Source organism: Talpa occidentalis, unplaced genomic scaffold (genome assembly GCF_014898055.3).
Source record: "Talpa occidentalis isolate TD23 unplaced genomic scaffold, MPIMG_talOcc4v2.1 talOcc4.9, whole genome shotgun sequence".
NCBI lineage: Eukaryota > Metazoa > Chordata > Mammalia > Eulipotyphla > Talpidae > Talpa > Talpa occidentalis.
The window spans coordinates 66028641-66047171 of NW_023605305.1; the positions used below are offsets into that span (position 1 = coordinate 66028641).

General features: G+C 40.3%; 1 protein-coding gene across 1 annotated transcript in view; it reads left to right on the forward strand.

Moving 5' to 3' along the window:
* ATP6V0E1 (ATPase H+ transporting V0 subunit e1) overlaps positions 1-18531 on the forward strand; it is a 32884-nt gene that overhangs the window by 6949 nt on the left and 7404 nt on the right. The window contains exon 3 of the mRNA XM_037498402.2: positions 17913-18041. Coding sequence (XP_037354299.1) covers positions 17913-18006 — 94 coding nt within the window. The 3' untranslated portion in view covers positions 18007-18041. The remainder of the gene's footprint in view (positions 1-17912; positions 18042-18531) is intronic.

Sequence of the window (18531 nt, forward strand, 5' to 3'; positions counted from 1 at the left end):
GTTCAGCTGCCTCTGCATGCAGGCTTAGATGATGAAATTTTCATCAGTTGGCTTGTTCAGTCTTTTTTTTCAGGTCACAGAGGTAAAAGAGGCTTTTGAAGGGTAAGCTCAACCTTCTGAATGAATGTGTGACAGCATAGAGTGGAATTCTTGAACTAAGCTGCATTTAGTTCTGAGGAGTGAAAAAGAGCAAGTACTTCTGTCATCAAGGATTCATCATTTTAGTAAGGAGATTGAGCCCTGACCTCTTCTGCATCTCCTGTAGAAATGCAAGCATAGGAGCTGGCTATCAATCCTGGATCCCAGGAGTAGCCCTCTGACTGCTAAGACCTTTCTTTTTCTTTCTCTGCAGATTTCTGCTGCATGAGCAGGTACAGTGGTAGTGGGATCTTTTAACATGGGAGAATTGTTATAGAGGAATGACTTGAGATTAAACCAGGTTGTGACAAAAATGTTTTGAGGATTTCTGGTCCTCCATCATCTTTGAAATTTGGTTAATTTTTATAATATTCTCTATAAAAAAGAGAAAACCTTCCCAACCAGTCTCTTACCTCTTATTTTTCATTTTCAAGTTAAAATGAGTGTTGGTTGGAAATTATTTCTCACTGAGTCTTAGTGACTCAATCGAGAACTGTCTGGATTATGGATAATTTGTTCCTTGTCCCAGAGCCTGGAGGTCTTTCTATTGACATTGGGTCAGTGTTATCATTGGTGTATTGATAGAAGTAATACACAGTGTTACAACATGAAATACTTGGAGTCTCTTTTACAGGAAATGAGCTGGGTAGTAGAATCTTTATGAATTTTTTTCTTTTGTTTCTTTGACAGATGATCATAGAGCCTATTTAAAATGCAATTAACTGGGCCTCCCCGGTGGCACAGCGGTTGAGCCGCTGGGCTGTTAAGCTGCCTGTAGCCTCTGCAGCACTGGTTCGATCCCCGGCCGCCGGGTGAGGGTCCCACAAGGCGTGCAGACTTCTCCTGCCGCCCACTGCTCCCCTCAGCAGTGTACTTCGGTCCTTCTGCCTGTTCTGCTCCCTGCTCTGACTCTGGTGAATTCTCTCACCCTCCTGCACTCCTGACTGTACCCAGTGCTTGTATAAATAAATAAATAAATCTTAAAAAAAATAAAAATAAAATGCAATTAACTGCCTGACACGTATAGTGGAATTCAAGTCACAAGTATTTTCACATCCCTTGTTTCACAAAGGGGTGGGGTCCTATAATAAGTTAAACTTGAAATTAAAAAAAAAAAAACTTTACTGTTTGACACTAGTAAGTCTATTTTCTTGAAATAAGGCAACACCCAAAGACACTTTGGATTTCCTAAACAAGGCATGTTTTGAAATGCATTCTGAACTTTATATAGCCTCTGTTTGTAGTACTGTTTTTCCTCTTTCCAGTTTGTTCTAGTTGAAGGTTGGAACTGTTGGGATGCTGAGTAAATCAGAACCTTTGCAGCTAGAACCAGTTTGTGTTAATTGTTCACAGAGAAAAGTCTGAATGTTATGTTTCTTGTTCCTTCTTTGTGGCACAAGGTGACCTTTGTTTTTTAAGAATTTACTCCTGTCAGTTACTGTTCTATACTTTCTCTTGGTCTCAGGTTAGCTTTTAATGCTGAATTATGCTATAGTGAATACAGAGTCATAAAACTCACAACTGCTGGGTAGTTTAGAAATGTATTGTGTTGTGAAGACACGGTTGCTTCTTAGCACTTGACTAATTATAAATTTTACCAGAGAAAAGGGAATATTGACCAGCAGGCAGGAGACTTGTTCTTCTAGGAGGAATAGTGTTTGACCTGATTATGTTATGTGTTTTTGGGTTTTAAATAAGATGCTGTGTATGAAAACTCATAATATTTTTGTGTTCTTTGCTTTGAAAACTCATAATATCGACAAGAAAAATATAAAATAATAGTACCTGATTTTTAAAGAAAAATTATTTATGCATGCATGCAAGAGCTGGGGTGTAGGCCAGAGGTGTGGGGAATGAGAGAAGTCACCAGAGACAGAGTGGGAGCAGAATAGGTGGATCTTCTGAAATACACTGCTGAGGGGAGCAGCGAGCAATACAGGAGAGGTCTGCTGCACCATGTGGCTTAGCTCCCTGACTGAGGATTGAACTCGCACTGCAGTGGCTGCCGATAGATAGCTTGATAGTGCTGAGATTTAACCCCTTGCACCACCAGGGAGGCCCAATAATATCTGATTTTTAAAAAAATTTATTTTTTAATTTTTTAATTAATTTTTTTTTAATATTTAAAGAACAGGTTTATTAGGGAAAGGGACAGGAGAGTAAAAGACACTTACATAGACACAAGCGGGCAGAAAGAGCTGCCCCAAAAGGGACAGGTTTGCTGAGAGAGGCCTGCATGGCTGCAGGCGGGCAGCCTTAGGGAGAACTGCCTACGCTGAGGGAGGTCAGTGAAGAGAAGCCCCGGCCTGATACAGGTCATGGGCAGGGAGAAGGCTGCTGCCCTGCAGAGGGAGAGAGCTGGTGAAAGGAAGCACTTGCATAGTCACAGAAAGACTGGTGGGCAGAAAGACTGCTGCCAAAAAATTTTATTTATTATATATTTTTACATCATTGTTAATTTTTGTACAGTGTTTCATTTCTCCCTTCAGGTGTTGTTCCCATAAAATTACCACCACCAAGACACTGGTGAACCGTCACCATACTCTCTGGGGCTCATCCCTCCCATTTGATCTTTTTCCCTTCCCCTCTCAGTGAATGTCTCCAATTTATAGTTTGACTGCTCGTTTTGTCTTTTTTTCCCCTGATCCCTTGTATGGTTTCCCTGTGTTCCTCCCATAAGTGAAACCATCTGATATTTTTCTTTTTCCTTCTGACTTATTTCACTGAGCATAATCCCTTACAGCTCTATCCATGTTGCTGTGAATGGCGTAAATGTATCTTTCTTGATTGCTGAGTAGTATTCCATTGTGTATATATACCACATCTTGATCCAGTCATCTGTTTTTGGGCATTTAAGTTGTTTCCATATTTTAGCTATTGTAAATGATACTGCAGTGAACATAGGCATGCAAGTGTCCTTTTGAATTAACATTTTTGTCCTTTGGGTAGATTCCTATGCTGGTTATATGGTAGCTCCATTTTTAATAATTTGAGGGTCCTCCACACAGCTTTGCATAGTGGTTGGACCAATTTGCATTCCCATCAGCAGTGTAGGAGAGTTCCTTTTTCTCCACATCCTCACCAGCATTTGTTATTTTTTTTAATGTGGGCCATTCTTAGTGGTGTGAGGTGCTGTCTCATGGTGGTTTTGATTCTCTGATTATAAGTGATGTTGAGGACTTTTTCATGTGCCTGTTGGCCATCTGCATTTCCTCTTTGGAGAACTAGCTTTTTAGCTCTTCTGCCCACTTTTTTGACTGGATTTTTTTGTTGTTGTTGAGTTATGTAAGCTCTTTGTAGATTTTCGGTATCAGTCCCTTATCAGTTTTGTGGAGTACAAATATTTTTTCCCAATCTGTGGGGTGTTCCTTCGTCTTGATTATTGTCTCTTTTGCTGTGCAGAAGCTTTTTAATTTGATGAAATCGCAGCTGTATATCTTTTCCTTCATTTTCTTTATTTTGGGGGATGAGTCTTTAAAGATGTTTCTGAGATGGATGGTGTGGGGTGTTTGCTTATGTTTTCTTCTATGTATTGTATATGGTTTCAGGTGTGCATTCAGGTCTTTTATCCATTGTGAGTCGATCTTTATGTATGGTGTGAGGTAGTAGTCTAGTTTCATTCTTTTGCATGTAGCAGTCCAGTTTTCCCAGCACCATTTATTGAAGAGAATAGTACCTGATTTTTAAGAATAAATATATTTTGATTCAAAGAACCATGTTACTACTAAGCACAATTTGTTTACTAGGATGCTGCAGCATATATTTTATTGGACCTTATCAGAGTTCCCTTCAGTCAACATATGTGTGCATTATGTACCAGCCACTGGATATATATACCGGTAAATAACCAAAGCGGACCCCCACCTTATCTTCTTTAGTCAGGGGAGACAGACAGTAAACAAATAAACATTTAGAAAGCTTGAGTCACTGCCTTCTCAGCCCCTTTCATTGACTTCCCAAAGAACTTCATACAGGGCCTCCCTGGTGGCACAGGCGGTTGAGCGCAGCGCTGTGGAGCTGTCCTCAGCCTCTGCAGTGGGGGTTCTATCCTGGCCAGCCAGGGAGCTACCCACATGATGCAGCAGACCTCTCCTGTCTCGCCTGCTGCTCCCCTCAGCAGTGTATTTCAGTCAGTCTGCTGTTCTGTTCCCCACTCTGTCTCTGGTGAATCCTCTCACCCTCCCACACATCTGGCCTGTACCCCAGTTCTTGTATAAATAAATAAATCTTAAAAACAAAAAAAAAGAACTTTATATAAATTCTTTTTCTGTGACTCCAAATGAGTCCCCCTCATTCAGCCCTGCAGCTCTCTAATACATTCCACCGCACAAGGACATGCACAGCCTACAGGAAGTCCACCCCAGTTGTCAAGGAATTAGCTGGTGTGTCCTGAGCCTGCCCTTTTTGGGTCCTGGCTCTGGACCTAGTTTGCACACAGGACATGATTACCTCCAGCCATTGTGCTCCACTTTGGTTTCCAATCAAGTAGCCTTAGGCCTCTTGGTTTCTGGGATAGTCCTCACTATATCACAGTTTGGACGTGTTTTGTTTTGTTTTGTTTTGAACTTTTTGTTTTGAACTTTGTTTTGGACAGAGGTAGAGAGAACAGAACAGTGAATCTTCATCTGCCTCTCATCCTCCAAAAATGATCAACTCATGGCCAGCCTACTTTCACACTCACACATTTCCCCATCCACTTCAGATTATTTTGAAGGAAATCCCAGAGAGAACAGTTTACCTGAAAATATTTCAATCTATATCTCTAAAAGATAACCCTTCTTTTTTCAAGTATAATTACAATACCATTATCATGCACAAAAAAGTTAATTCCTTTGTGTTATCAGATAGTACCTGTTCTTGCTTCTGTGTTTCCTCTAAGTTTGCAGTCCTACCTAGGACCTACATCATATTCAGGTTCAATTTGTTGGTAGGTCTGTTTCATAAGTGATGGTGAGACCTTGTTCATCAGGGGGTACATAATGTCTGATCTTTCTTTGTGTTGGCATCATTGATATTTTATTTCTAGAATTTCTTGGGTGGTCTTTTTCTTTTACCTTTTTAAAGGGCAAGTTTATTAGGAAAAGGAGAAAGAAAAAGAGAGGCACCTGCAGGTCACAGGTGGGCAGGAGCGCTGCTCTAATTTGTTTACCCATTAGCTAGAGAGTGTCCATAAATAGAGATTTGCTTCATCAATTCTTTCGTTATCTAAATAACTAAAAAACAGTTCATAAAGGGAGGACAGAATATATGTGTGGTTTTTCTCTTTTTACCAGTTTTCAAAATAACGAATTGTTTCCCTCGCATCTTCCAATGGTGAGCAATGATTTTTGTTTGTGTTAGTATTATTATGATCTATTATTTTTAAACATTTCATGTATTTCAATCTAGTATAATTAATATTCTTGTTGATGTTCAAATTCCCTCTTCTTTGGGTAGTTGTACTTGGACTTCTATTAGCTGGTTGTCAGCTTCCATCTTTTCCTCTAGCTTCAGAGCTCCTTTAGGACAGAGGTGTATTTTGTATACATCTGTCTTTCTGTAGATTGGGGTGTGTGTGTATGTAGGTCCATCCTGTCTTGTTTGGAGATGACCACTCTTAAAAACAAATAGCGACATCAATAATGGAGAACAGGGGGTACTCAAATCTGTTCCTGAAATATGAGCTACTAACCCTTGTTAGTTTAGAACTTCCACGTGGATAACCAGAGGGAATCATGTGTTTTAACTATTTTGCTTATTCCCATTGTGAACATTAATTCAGAACCCTACTTAAATGAGGTTAGAGCCTAAAAAGAGTCCATGCATGTATAAATCAGCATACTACATGACCCAACATACCTTGCCTCTCTCAATGTCCCTCCTCCCAGGAAATTGAAGGTGTGGTCCACCACAGGCTATTTAAGTGGTCATCAGTTTTGGTTTCAGGGTAGTGCACACACAGTCCACTTCTGCTCTCTCGGCTTAGTTTCTAAATAAATTGTTGTTGAAATAACTCCTTTTGTTTTAAGGTTAACACCTACATTGGGTTTTTCTGTTTGTGTCTTTTTATAGTCACTTGTTTCACAGCTTGTTATCCATCTTCACCTGCAATGCATCCAATAAGCATTTGCAAGAACACCACTGCTGTGCCAATTCTGGTGTGCAGTGAGCAACCAGAGCCCCGTCCTCCCAGAGCTGTCCTAGTTCCAGGAACTGAGGGTCTAGTGAGGGGTGTCAGACAAACAGACTCACAACAGCAGCAACAAAGTTGTTCTTTGTAAGGACAAAGTGAAAAACAATTTGTATAGAAAAAGTAAAAAAAAAAATGCTTTAAGAGCCAAAAGGGGTACAGTGATGGAGAGCAAGGGCAGCTGTGGGTGAAAGAGATAGATTCAGTGTGGTCACAGAAATCTCTGAGGTAGAATTGAAAGAAGGGGGTTTTCTGCAAGTGCCCAAGGCTGAGGGATAAAGAGCATGGGATGTTTGGGGAGGGTAACATGACTGGACTTTAATAATGAGTGGTAGGTTTGGGGTTAGTGCCAGGTCATATAGGATTTTATGGGCTAGGGTAAAGGGATTAGGTTTTGTATTAAATGGTTAGGAAATCTTTTATAATTTTTAGTAAAGGAGTGATTTGATGGGGTGCAGATTCTGACTGCTCCATAGAGAATGGACTGGAGGCCAAAGTAGAAGCAGGGACACCAGTTAGGAGGATAATTGCATTCAACAGGGTGAGAGATCTTTGGGGTGTGGCCTGAGGTGATGGTAGTGAAGATGAAGACGGGTGCACAGATTTGAGAGATAACTTGGGAGTAGACTTTCTTGCTCCTACAGTGGATTGGATGTGGAAGGAGCCAGGGGTTGGGCCATTAACTAAGATGGTGAAATCTGGGAAAGGGTGAATTTCAGAACAAAAATTCAGTTGGGCACATGCTAAGATTGAGCTGCCTGGGCGACATCTCAGAGATACCAAATAGGAAATTGGACATAAGGAGAGATGTGTTAGGCCGTGAGAGTGGATATGACTGCCTGAGCAGTGGTTCTTTACTGGGGTAACTGGCCTGTGGTAGGAAGAAGTCAGGGATGCCATAAGCATCCCATGCTACACAGGACAGCCCTCCTCCCCCAGCAGAGAAGAATGTGGCTCCAATTGTCGATAGTGCTGAGCTTAAGGAACCTTGAGGGAGGAGAGGGAGATAGAATAGATGAGACGATGGGGCCAAACCTGAGGAATACCGACATTTAGGAGTTACACAGAGAAGGAAAGCCAGAGCAAGGCAGCCTCAAAGTCTTCTGTTAAATGAGGAGTGACTGCATGGGAGAAAGGGGTGAGGGTTTAATAAAACTGGAAGGCAGAAGCTAGATTTTCAAAAACAGTGAGAGAATTGTCTAGAGGCAGCCTGGGGCAATCAAGAAGATGCTAACCACATTGCCAAGTTTTAAGGCTTGAGAGAGCCTCAGGGAGAGCCAGGGTCCAATGAAGCTGAAACAATGGAAAGTGCAGGAATAGGAGGTCTGAATAGCTGTGTGCCGCAGATCACTGAGCAACCTCCTGTAGGGTGTAAGGATAGGAAGTTGCCTTAAGCAGTGAGATGAGCAAAGCAGTCTGGAGAAGGAATTTGGGTCATAATAAATGGTCCTGGGAGGTTTAGAATTCTGCCAAAAATTGAGGTAAACAAACATAGGGGACCTGTTGAACTTAGTTCTTAGAGCTGCTGTTGTTAGGCCAGGACTCGGACCTGATGATTCTCCTCCAAGGCTTGGCAGTGGAGTTTGGCGGATAGGCCCATCTGTCCCCCAGAGCCACGGACCCTATCATGGTGGGGTCAAGCTTTGTTATTGTTTTGTTTCTCCCATACAGATATCTAAATGTTGCTGAACCATTTGTTGCAAAGGCTGTTCTCCCTCCATAAATTGCTTTGTTGTCTTTGTTCAAAATGATTTGACCAGGGTCTCCCTGGTGGCGCAAGGGGTTAAGATGCCACCTATGAAGCTATCTGCAGCTACTGGAGCACAAGTTTGATCCCCGACCAGGGAGCTACCCACATGGCGCAGCAGACCTCTCCTGACTCGCCCACTGCTCCCCTCAGCAGTGTATTTCAGTCAGTCTGCCTGTTCTGTTTCCCACTCTGTCTCTGGTGAATCCTCTCACCCCCTGCACCTCTGGCCTATACCCCAGTTCTTGTATGCATAAATAAATAAATCTTTAAAAACAAAACAAAAAAATAATTTGACCATATATGTGTGTCTATTGCCCGGACACTCACTTCTGTTCATTGGTCTCTATCTGCGTAGCCTTGTGACAGTACCGTTCTTCTCTCTTGAATATTGTAGATTTATATTGAGGTCAGGAAAGTGTAATACATGTTAGTTCTTCAAGATTATTTAGTTATTCTGAAAACAGCCATTTAAACTTTAAAATCAACTAGTCACTTGCTACAAAAAAGTCTATTGAGGTTTTAATTGGGATTGTTTGGAATCTATAGATTATATTGGAGAAAACTGACATTTTAATAGTATCACATTTCCCAATCATGAACATGGTATAGCTCTCCATTTATTTAGATTTTCTTTTATTCCTTCCTTCTCCTGCCTTTGGGTTAATTTGCTCTTTATCTGGATTCAAAAAGTGGAAGCTTAGATCACTGATTGTAAATCTTTGCAGTGAAATTTTTTCTAAGCAGTGCTTTGGCTATTTTCTGCAAATTTCAATAGTACTGTGATTTTTAGAAGTATAGTATTTAATTTCGAAATATTTGTTGCTTTTGTAGATAACTTAGCAGAAAATATAATCTGTAAGATTTCAGTGTTTGGCAATTGGGACTTACTGTATAGCCCAGCGGATGTTTTATCTTGATGTCCATTTCATGTGCACTTGAAAAGAATATATTCTAAAATTGTTGGGTGTAGTGTTCCATAAATATCAGTCAGGGTAGTTCAAATCTTCTAAGTCTTTATTGATTTTTTTTTTAGCCTACTTTTATTATTTACTAAGAGAGGGAGTTAAAAATCACTAGATTTTTCTGTTTCTCTTTATTAAAGATTTTATTTATTTATGCATACAAGAGCTAGGGTCTAGGGCAGAGGTGTAGGGGCAAGAGGTCTCACCAGAGACAGAGTGGGGGGCAGAATAGGTGGATCTACTGAAATACACTGCAGAGGGGAGCAACAGGCAAGACAGGAGAGGTCTGCTGTGCTATGTGGGTTAGCTCCCTTGCCGGGGATCAAATTCATGCCATGGTGGCTGGCAATAACTTGATAGTGCTGAGACTTTAACCCCTAAGCCACCAAGGAGACCCTCTGTTTCTCTTTTTAATTCTTTCGAATTTTGCATCAAATGTTTTGAAGCTCTATTGTTAGAAGTGTATACATTTGTGATTATTATGTCTTCTTGATGAACTGACATTTTTATCTTTATAAAATATCCCTCTGTCTGTCTTTATTCCTGTTAATACTCCTTGCCTTGATTTTTACTTTTTTGCTGTTAATAATCGTATCACTTTTCTTATGTTCATTGTATCTGTGTTTTTATACTTAGAATGTGGCTTTTTTTTGTAGATAGCAAAAGCTGGATCTTAGTTTTTTATCCATTCTGGACCCACTTTGCCTTTTAATTGGGAAAGTGGATTTTCCATATCCAATGATATAGTTAGATTTGAGCCCACTATTTCATTAATTGTTTTATAATGGTCTCAGCTGCTTTTTCTTCCTCTATTCTTCCTTTTATTCCTGATTTAAGGTTCATTGACTATTTTTAGTATTCTGTTATAATTTCTTTAAGGACTTTTTAAGCTATACTTTTTTATACCCTTTAGTGTTGATCTAGACATTGTAATAAGCGTTCATAACTTTCCACAGTCTGCTTAGAATTAATATTGAACTTTTCAGGTACAATATAACATTTTACAGTAATATAATTTCATTTTCTCCCCATCCTTTGTGCTATAGTTGTCATGTTATTTGCATTTTTAGTTATTAAACCCTACTACGGTGTTACACATTTTACCTTAAAGAATCATGTCTTATAAAGAAATTAAAAGGAATAAGTGTTTTTTGTTTGTCCACTTATTTACCAGTTTTAAAGTTCCTCAATTCCTTTTTTAGATTTGAATTTCTATCAGGTATCCTAAAGAATTTAGTTTGTTATAGGACAGTTCTTCTGACCTATCTGGAAATGTCTTTACTTTACTCTTGTGTTTGAAAAATATTTTTTCTGGATATAAAATTCTGGGTTGACAGAATTTTTTAAAAACAACTTTAAACCACTATCCATCTGTCTTCTGGCCTCATTGTTTCTGTTTAAAACCCAGCTGTAATTTGAATAATTGTTCCTCTTTATGCAATCCTTTTTCCCTGGAAGTTACCAGATTTCCTTTTCAGCAATTTGACTATGTGTAAGTATGATTTTCTTTGAATATTTCCTAGTTGGGGTTTGCTGAACTATTTGGATATGTAATTTAATGTTTTCTACCAAATTTGAGAAAATTTGAGTCTGTATTATTTTCTGCTCTATTCTTTTTCTCTTCCTGAGACTTCAGTTATACCTGTTGGACTGTTTGATTTTTTTTTAACCAATATTTTTTTCCTGATTTCTTCAGATTGGTTAGGTTCTGTTTGTCTTTCTATTCACTAGCAATTTATTTTATCAGCTCCAATCTTCTGTTAAGCCCATCCAAAGATTTTTCAGTCGTATATCATACATTTTAGTGGTAAAATTTCCATTTGGTTATTTTTTATATTTTCAATTTTCTAAGATTGCTAATCTATTTTTTATAACCAATTTTCCTTTTTAAGTCTTTAAGCATTAATAATAACTGCTTAAAAGTAATAGCTGCTTTATAGTCATTATGTTTTAACTATAACATGTATTATTTGAAATCAGTTTCTATTGATTCCCTTGATCTTGGCTGTTGATCACTTTTCTTGTTTTTTTTTTTTGCATGTCTGTATTTTACTAATGACCAGATATTATAGATGATGGAGATGCAGGATTCTAATTTACTCCTCTGGACAAGGTTGAAGGTTGTTCTAACAGTTAAATTATTAATCTCCTAAATTTGTGGAGGATTGATATTATATTTTATTGAGGCAGATCTATTTCACGTATACCCTTAGAATTGAATGAGTTCTCTATTTTGGAGTTTCTTTTTTTTTCCCTTCTGGGCTTATGGAAAATATGAGATGTTTACCAAGCCCCTCTAACTTCTGACTCCTAATTCTCTATCCCCTGCTCTGTCGTTTCAGTTCTCTGGTGTTTTCCACCAGTCCTTGATGGTCCCTGGCATATACATAGTTCAGGGATCAGCTAAGAAGTAAAGCATTTATACACAGAGTTTGGGGCTCCTCTTTGCGGCTGTTGAGATTTCCCTTCTTTTCAACTGCTCTAGCAGCATTGAACTTCATTTTTTGATACTTCAAGCCAGTATGATTACAGCATATGGCTTATTCTCCACTTGTCTTGCCCCACAAATGAACTGAACAACATCCTCAGTCAGGTTGTGTATAAACTTAAGTTTATACAGGTTGTGAACCCTTGGGGTATTAGCTTATTTGAAGGGAGAGGTGTGTGTGAAACTTACAGTAGACTCTCTATCATGTATGGGCCCTGACTTTGTCTACTGTTTCCCAGCTCTGGGAAGTCTGAAAAGAAAAACTCTGAGTTCACTTGGTTTAGTATCTGCTTTTGAGGTGTGGACAGTTAACCTGCAGCTCCTCTCTGGATACTTGCCTTCACTTAATTTTTAGGTCCAAGACCTGCTTACATTTCTCTCATGGGTACATTTGAAATTTTTGACTGTCTTGGCTGTTTATAGTAGAAAGGAAATGTAGGTACCTACCCCAGGACACTGTTATCTATTACATGGAAAGGTTTATTTTTCCTTTATAATTTGGCGCCGAAGAGGATTGTTACAGACTTTGAACTGGAAACATGGTATAGAAAGTATGGGGAAAAGAAAGGAAATTTTGGGACTTCAAGTTTAGAACTGACAAAAATAGAGTATGTTTTTATGGTAGTGATCGGTTTATAATAGAGAGGATTGGTATTAGGTTAATGAAAAATATGTTTTTTGCTTTGGGGATCTTCTTCCAAGCTGCTGTGGCTTTGGCAGAATTCAGTTCCTTGTGGTTGTAGGACTGGAAGTCCTGTTTCCCTGCAGGTTGTTAGTTGGGGGATGTTCTCAGCTTATAGAGGTCACCTACTTACCCTGCCATGCTGCCCCTCCACCTTCAAAACTGGCAACACACAGTCTCCTTTCTATCAGGTCCTCCTCATTCACTAATGGCCTGGGTCCAATAAGGAGAAGTTTAACATAATTATTATGATGATGACAAGAGTGACTGTAAGTTATAAGGAAACTCTATGGTATCCTAGAACTAAGGGAGAGTACCCAAGGAAGGACAAATTAGGAAGGGGGTCAGACTTTGTTGGAGAAGATGTGGTTCAGACCACCAGGTAGCAGAGAAGCTCATTGGTTTGGCCTCCTGAAGGTGGTCAGGAGTTGATCTGGGCAAGCAGTAGGCCCCCCTCTGGAGTACAGGCAAGGAGCAGGTGATGAGGATGATGAGTGTGCAGTGGAAGCCCCTATGTCAGTGTGAGCAGGCAGCTTCAAAGCATGGAGCCCGGGCAGGGCCTCTGGTTTCCATGTCGAGAGAGGGCTGCAAAAAGGTTGTTTCCAGAGTGAGCCTACTCAGTCAAAGAGTGACTGTTCCAGACGTGAGGCTGCATAGGCTCCACCAAATGTCCTCGCACAGGGACTCCTTAAACTTGCAGCCTACGCCTCCTGTGTCCCTCCAGCTCCCTCTACTGAGAAAGCTGAACATCGTGCTCCCTTTAAAGGAGAAAAAGGAATTGAGTTGTTTATTACAGAGCACAAGTTACAACGGTGCGTTCTGAGCTGATGGGCAGCACATTCGAAAGTGAATCCCTTACTCCAAATGTGTTTCATCAAGGACAGTCCGGTCCCTTTTAAGGCTCACCTGACAGATAGGGCACATCCAGTCAGGACAACTTCCCTTTCTTAAAACCAACTGTATCTCATAACATAATTGCCAGAGTGGCTCTCCCATCGTGTTCACCATCCCAGGTTTAGACAGGGTGTGTACGCCAGGGGATGGGAATCTTGGGGGAAAATCTTAGAATTCTGCCTGCCACAGAGGGGTGGGGGCGGAAGAGGAGGTGGTGATGGGAATGACTCATTGCTACATGAAAAAAACTCCCTGTAAAGTAAATAGGTTGTATTTCATTCCATGGCTTAAATACATTTTTAACTTTCACAGAGAAAAAGAAGGAATAGCTAATATTTCTGGAACATCTATTTGTTCTACTATACAGATCTACTACACAGAGTACTTTCATATATTAACAGCTTAACCTCTTAAGGTAGGGGTTTTTATCTTCATTTTATAAAAAGGGAAACAGGCTTGGGGTTGTAAAGTCACTTGCCTGGAGTCACTTCATTAATATTTTTTTTTAAGATTTTACTTGTTTATTTATTTATACAAGAACCAAGTACAGGCCAGATGCGCGGGAAGGTGAGAGGATTCACCAGAGACAGAGCAGGGAACAGAACAGGCAGACTGATGAAACACACTGCTGAGGGGTGCAGCAGGCAAGGCAGGAGAGGTCTGCTGCGCCATGTGGGACCCTTTCCGGGTGGCCGGGGATTGAACCAGCGCTGCAGAGGCTGCAGACAGCTTCACAGCGCTGCGCTCAACCGCCTGCACCACCAGGGGAGGCTCCTTCATTAATATTTAATGTGCCTGGAATGAAGATCCAACCCTGTCGGACACTAAATTCTGTATTTTCAAATAGTATCTAATAATGTTGCTGCCCTTGAAAGAATTTGTGTCGTTGGATTGGCATGAGGAGATTTGGCAGAGGTCATCTCAGTGGAGAAGGAGATAGTTACTCTTCTACATATCTGCTGTCCCTTCTGGACCCCATGGATAGAGGTCACTCCTGTCACCCCCCTGGCTAGAGAGACAGTTGGTCAGAGAGAAGATCTAGCAGAGATTCCCAATTCCAACAGGGAAGCCAGGCAGCTATCTGCTTGATCTGTGCAACTCTGAGCAGTAACCATGCCTTTGTTCCCTGTTTTCGTGTCAGAATGTGGAACAAAAGAACAAAGCAAGGTTTGAGAGGGAGTTGGGTATAGCCTTTCCTGTGGGGAGGGCATATTTATGCTTTGAGAATTCTAATAATCAAGAGCTGAGCGCCTAAGTGCCAGGAGTTGTTTGTAAAAGGAAAGCTCTTGTGCATTTCTCTTCCAGACCACACTTAACTTCTATCCTTGGTTTGTCTCTCACATGCTCATCATCCCGTGGGTCTTGGTCCTTAAGAGTCTGACGTGGAGCATGGTATTGGTAAATGTGGACAAAATGAGGAATTCCTAAGCTGCTCGGCTGGTCTCATTCTTCACACCCCACAGAAGCAGCCTGCTATGGCGGGACTCATGCGTCCTGGCTTCCCTTGTGACTCTCTCACTGATCCACTCTATATTCAGCTCCTTTGGACTAAGTTTCTTCACTGCTAAAATGAGGCACACGGACTTGACCTGTGGTCCATTCTAGCATTGCAGTTCTCTGAAGACGTCGCTGTAGCTGCCAAAGTAGTTTGAACAATCTCAGATGGTTCATTATTAGGCTGGACTTCAGCTTATGGAGACATGTGGAACAGTTTGGGCAAATATGAAGGGTACATTTAGTTCTCTTTCCTTGGACACATGAAGTAATAGATTCATTGGAATATGAGCTCTTCCTCCACCCACTTCCATCAATTCAGAGTAGATTTTTTTTTTCTCTCCTTTCAGTTCTCCAGCGTGTTTATCAGCTTTGAAGGGAAATTTTAAATCAGGCAGTAGTCAGAAGGGCAGGCAGAGCTCAGCTCATTAGAGGGGGAAAATTCCTTCATGAAATTTCAAGCGAACTGGCCTGGGCTGTTTACCAAGAAATTCTCTTGAACCGTGGTTTTTAGGACTTTTGTTTTGTTTTGTTTTAGTGAAATGTTTTGCTTGATTTAAAGCATTAAATATAATATGTAAAATTAAATTTTAAAAAGTTTCTGAGTGCTAACCTGAGCAAGCAAAATGGACTTCATTCTTGTTTCTGGATATTTCTTCTTTTTTTTTAAAGATTTATTTATTTATGCATACAAGAACTGGGGTACAGGCCACAGGTGTCGGGGCAGTGTGAGAAGATTCACCAGAGACAGAGTGGGGAGCGGAACAGGCAGATTGACTGAAATATACTGCTGAGGGGAGCAGTGGGTGAGACTGGAGAGGTCTGCTGCACCATGTGGATCACCTTCCTCCCTGGGAATCAAACTCTGCAGTAGTTACAGATAGCGTCATTGTACTGATGCTTAACCCCTTGTGCCACCAGGGAGGCGCCTGGATATTTCTTCTTTACTTCAGGTACCAAGGGCTTGGTGATGGACTTAATCAAGAATCAGCAGATGGTTGCTTTGTTTTCTTAACTCCCAGTTTAGATTTAGCCAAATTGATACCTTCTGAAATGTGGTCAGTTAAAATATTTCAGAAGGAACTTCTATATTAACCTGATCTCTGGTTCAGGAGCTAGTACCATCTAATTAGTGTAGCAACCATTTTAGCCCCTCTCTGCCTCAGTTTGTGTAACAGATTCGTGACGAATTAAAAGAGAAAGTATGTGTGAAAAGCAGCATCAGTATTTTTTAAAAACTCCCTGGATGATGACAATGTGCACCCAGAATTGAGAACTGCCTTTCTCCAACATGGTACAAAATGCTGGGAGATGGTGGTTTTATTCAGTACTAGACATTCTTGGTGAATGAAGAAAGGAGACAGAGACTAGTTTCTGTCCTACCATGTTTGTTATTTAGCATTTCTGAGCAGTGGTCAGTTGTTTCAGACTCTTACGAAAGGACAGACGAGTGCTTTCCAGTTCACTTCCATTGCCTGCCGGGATTGGGAAAGTCCTGGGTCTATGGAATTTTCCATGACTCTTCATCTGCACCATGAGTGTTCACTGCAGTCACAGAGCTGCTTGGGGTGTCTGCTGTTATAGCTGCCTTTTTTTTTTTTTCCAGTGTCAAATAGATGTCTAAACTCAACTTACAAGTCTTGGCATTTGTTTGTGTTTAATACTCTAGTTCTAAGGACAAATCAGAGAATGTCATCTGAATTAACTTTTTGTTTATAAAGTGAGTCAGCTTGAGGTATCTGTTTGGCCTGATTTCCTCAGGTATCATGTTTCTTGTCACAAAACCACCTTTTGTGGGATGGAATAGGGAGGGCAGGTGTTTTGTTTCTGGAGGCATAAGCTTCGGGTCCAGAGCTGGTGGAGTCTCCAGCAGTCAGGTCACTCATTGGTGGTCAGAATCAGCTTCTTTTTTTTTTTTAATTTTATTTATATATATTTTACATCATTGTTCATTTTTTTTAAGATCACTTTCTTGATTCTTTGATTGGAAGAATCTTTAATAATGACAGCTAGTGGAAGAAGGATCCAATAATATAACAACCTAGTTGGTTATGGGGGAATTTAAAGTCGTATAATTTCAGGAGACTACTGAAGCAATATATCTCCTTTTCTTTAGAAAGCAATTCCCTGTATCTCATGGAGAAAGGACAGCAGTATCAGATTAAATTACTAAAATCCGTTATCCCAGATCAGTAGATGGAGGCTCATCCCCTAAACCCTCCTTGAGAGAAATTCGGATCAGTTCATGTATTTTGAATAGGAATGAAAGGCAGATTCTGCTTCCTTTCTGGTCTCTACTTAAGTGTTCCCTGACCACCCAGAGTAGCTCCCCTTCCCACCATCATTCTCTGCTCCTCCCTAGCCTTTATCCTTACCTGACAATGTAAGATTTGTGAAAGTAGCGACATCTCAGTTTCTCCTTTGTGTTTCTGTGACCTGGAACCTAGTAGGTCACAGGTTCCAGGTTTAATAAGTAAATATTTGTTTAATAAGTAAAACATGCAATGGTTTGAATGGTTAGACTTCTGGTTTTTGTCTCTTTGTTCTTTGCTTTGTTAGTTTAATGATTCTCAAACTTCATTGGGTATGAATTAGATTACATATAAAACATCTGCTCAGGACTTTGTGAGCAATATAAGAAAATTTTAAAGACACATTTGACTGGGTGCTCTCTTTCGCTTCTGACCCAGAGGTAATATTGTGTTACTTCCTCCATTATTAGAATGCCTTGTTACTTAGATTGTGGAGTGAGCAGAAGAAGTTATGCCCATTTGGTTCAGCTCCACTGGGGCCCAAAAGATGTGTTACATATTTTAGTGGTTCTGGTGATCAGAGAAGGGGAGCTCAAGTGTTACAGTCCTATTGGGAGCTGGTGGCCTGAAATTTAACCTTGGCTGTCCCAGGAGAAGTGGGCATGTGGAGGACTCTGTGGGTCTTAGCATTTGGAGAATGGCTAAAATAACACCCATTTTCCCTAAGTCTGGAAGTTGTGATGATGATGATAACTGGAGATTAGGTAAAGATACTTTTGTGGTAAAGATACATGAATTCAGGAAAGAATTAGTGAGAGAAAGGACAGAGAGGGACTGTGATGAAACCTCGCTTCTCTGTATCACAGGCCAGGGTGTGTTCTGCTAATAAGTCTTTTGTTATGAGGCATGTTCCCTTAACACAGTGTGTCTTAAGAACTTTAAGTGTACTAAAGGTCTGGTGTAAACAGAATAGATTACCGCTTTATTAAAGCACTTTTTTTCATCCTGATTGAAAATGGTCATGTTCTAACATGATTTCACCAGTTTTTGGTTGTTTTTGTTCCTCCCCCATTATTTTTTTAGTTGGCTGATTGCAATTCTGGCCCAACTCAACCCTCTCTTTGGACCACAGTTGAAAAATGAAACCATCTGGTATCTCAAGCATCATTGGCCTTGAAGAAGAAGACCCACCCTCCAGTGTCAACCATTGAGGTGACTATACTCTCAGCCTTTTCATCAGCATTGTCAAGAGTTTGTCTTGATGTTTCCTCAGCATTTTACAGCCATTTTAACACTTGGGGAGGGCAGGCTGCTGAAAGCAAACACGATGGAAAGAGCAGAAATAAATTTGGAACATAGGCTGTTCACTTTACCAAAGGAATTGTCCATAGATCCTTTTAAATTCGACTCTTAGCCTGCCATTAATATAAATGAAGTCTGCATGTAGTCTTTCAAACACAGCCCAGAAACAGGGCTGTCTATACTTGGCATTTCAGGATTTTAGCAACTTTAAGCAGTGGCTGACAGACTTACAATTAAGGGCATTTCTGAATGCTTTACATATTTAGAACATTGGTCTTTAAACTGCAGGTTTTACTTGGTTCTGAAGATCAGAGAGATAAGGAGAACTACAGCATTGAGTTCTATTCACTGGCTGCAAGTCAAAACTTGTCATTTCGTTTGTTCCTCTGTCCATTATTTT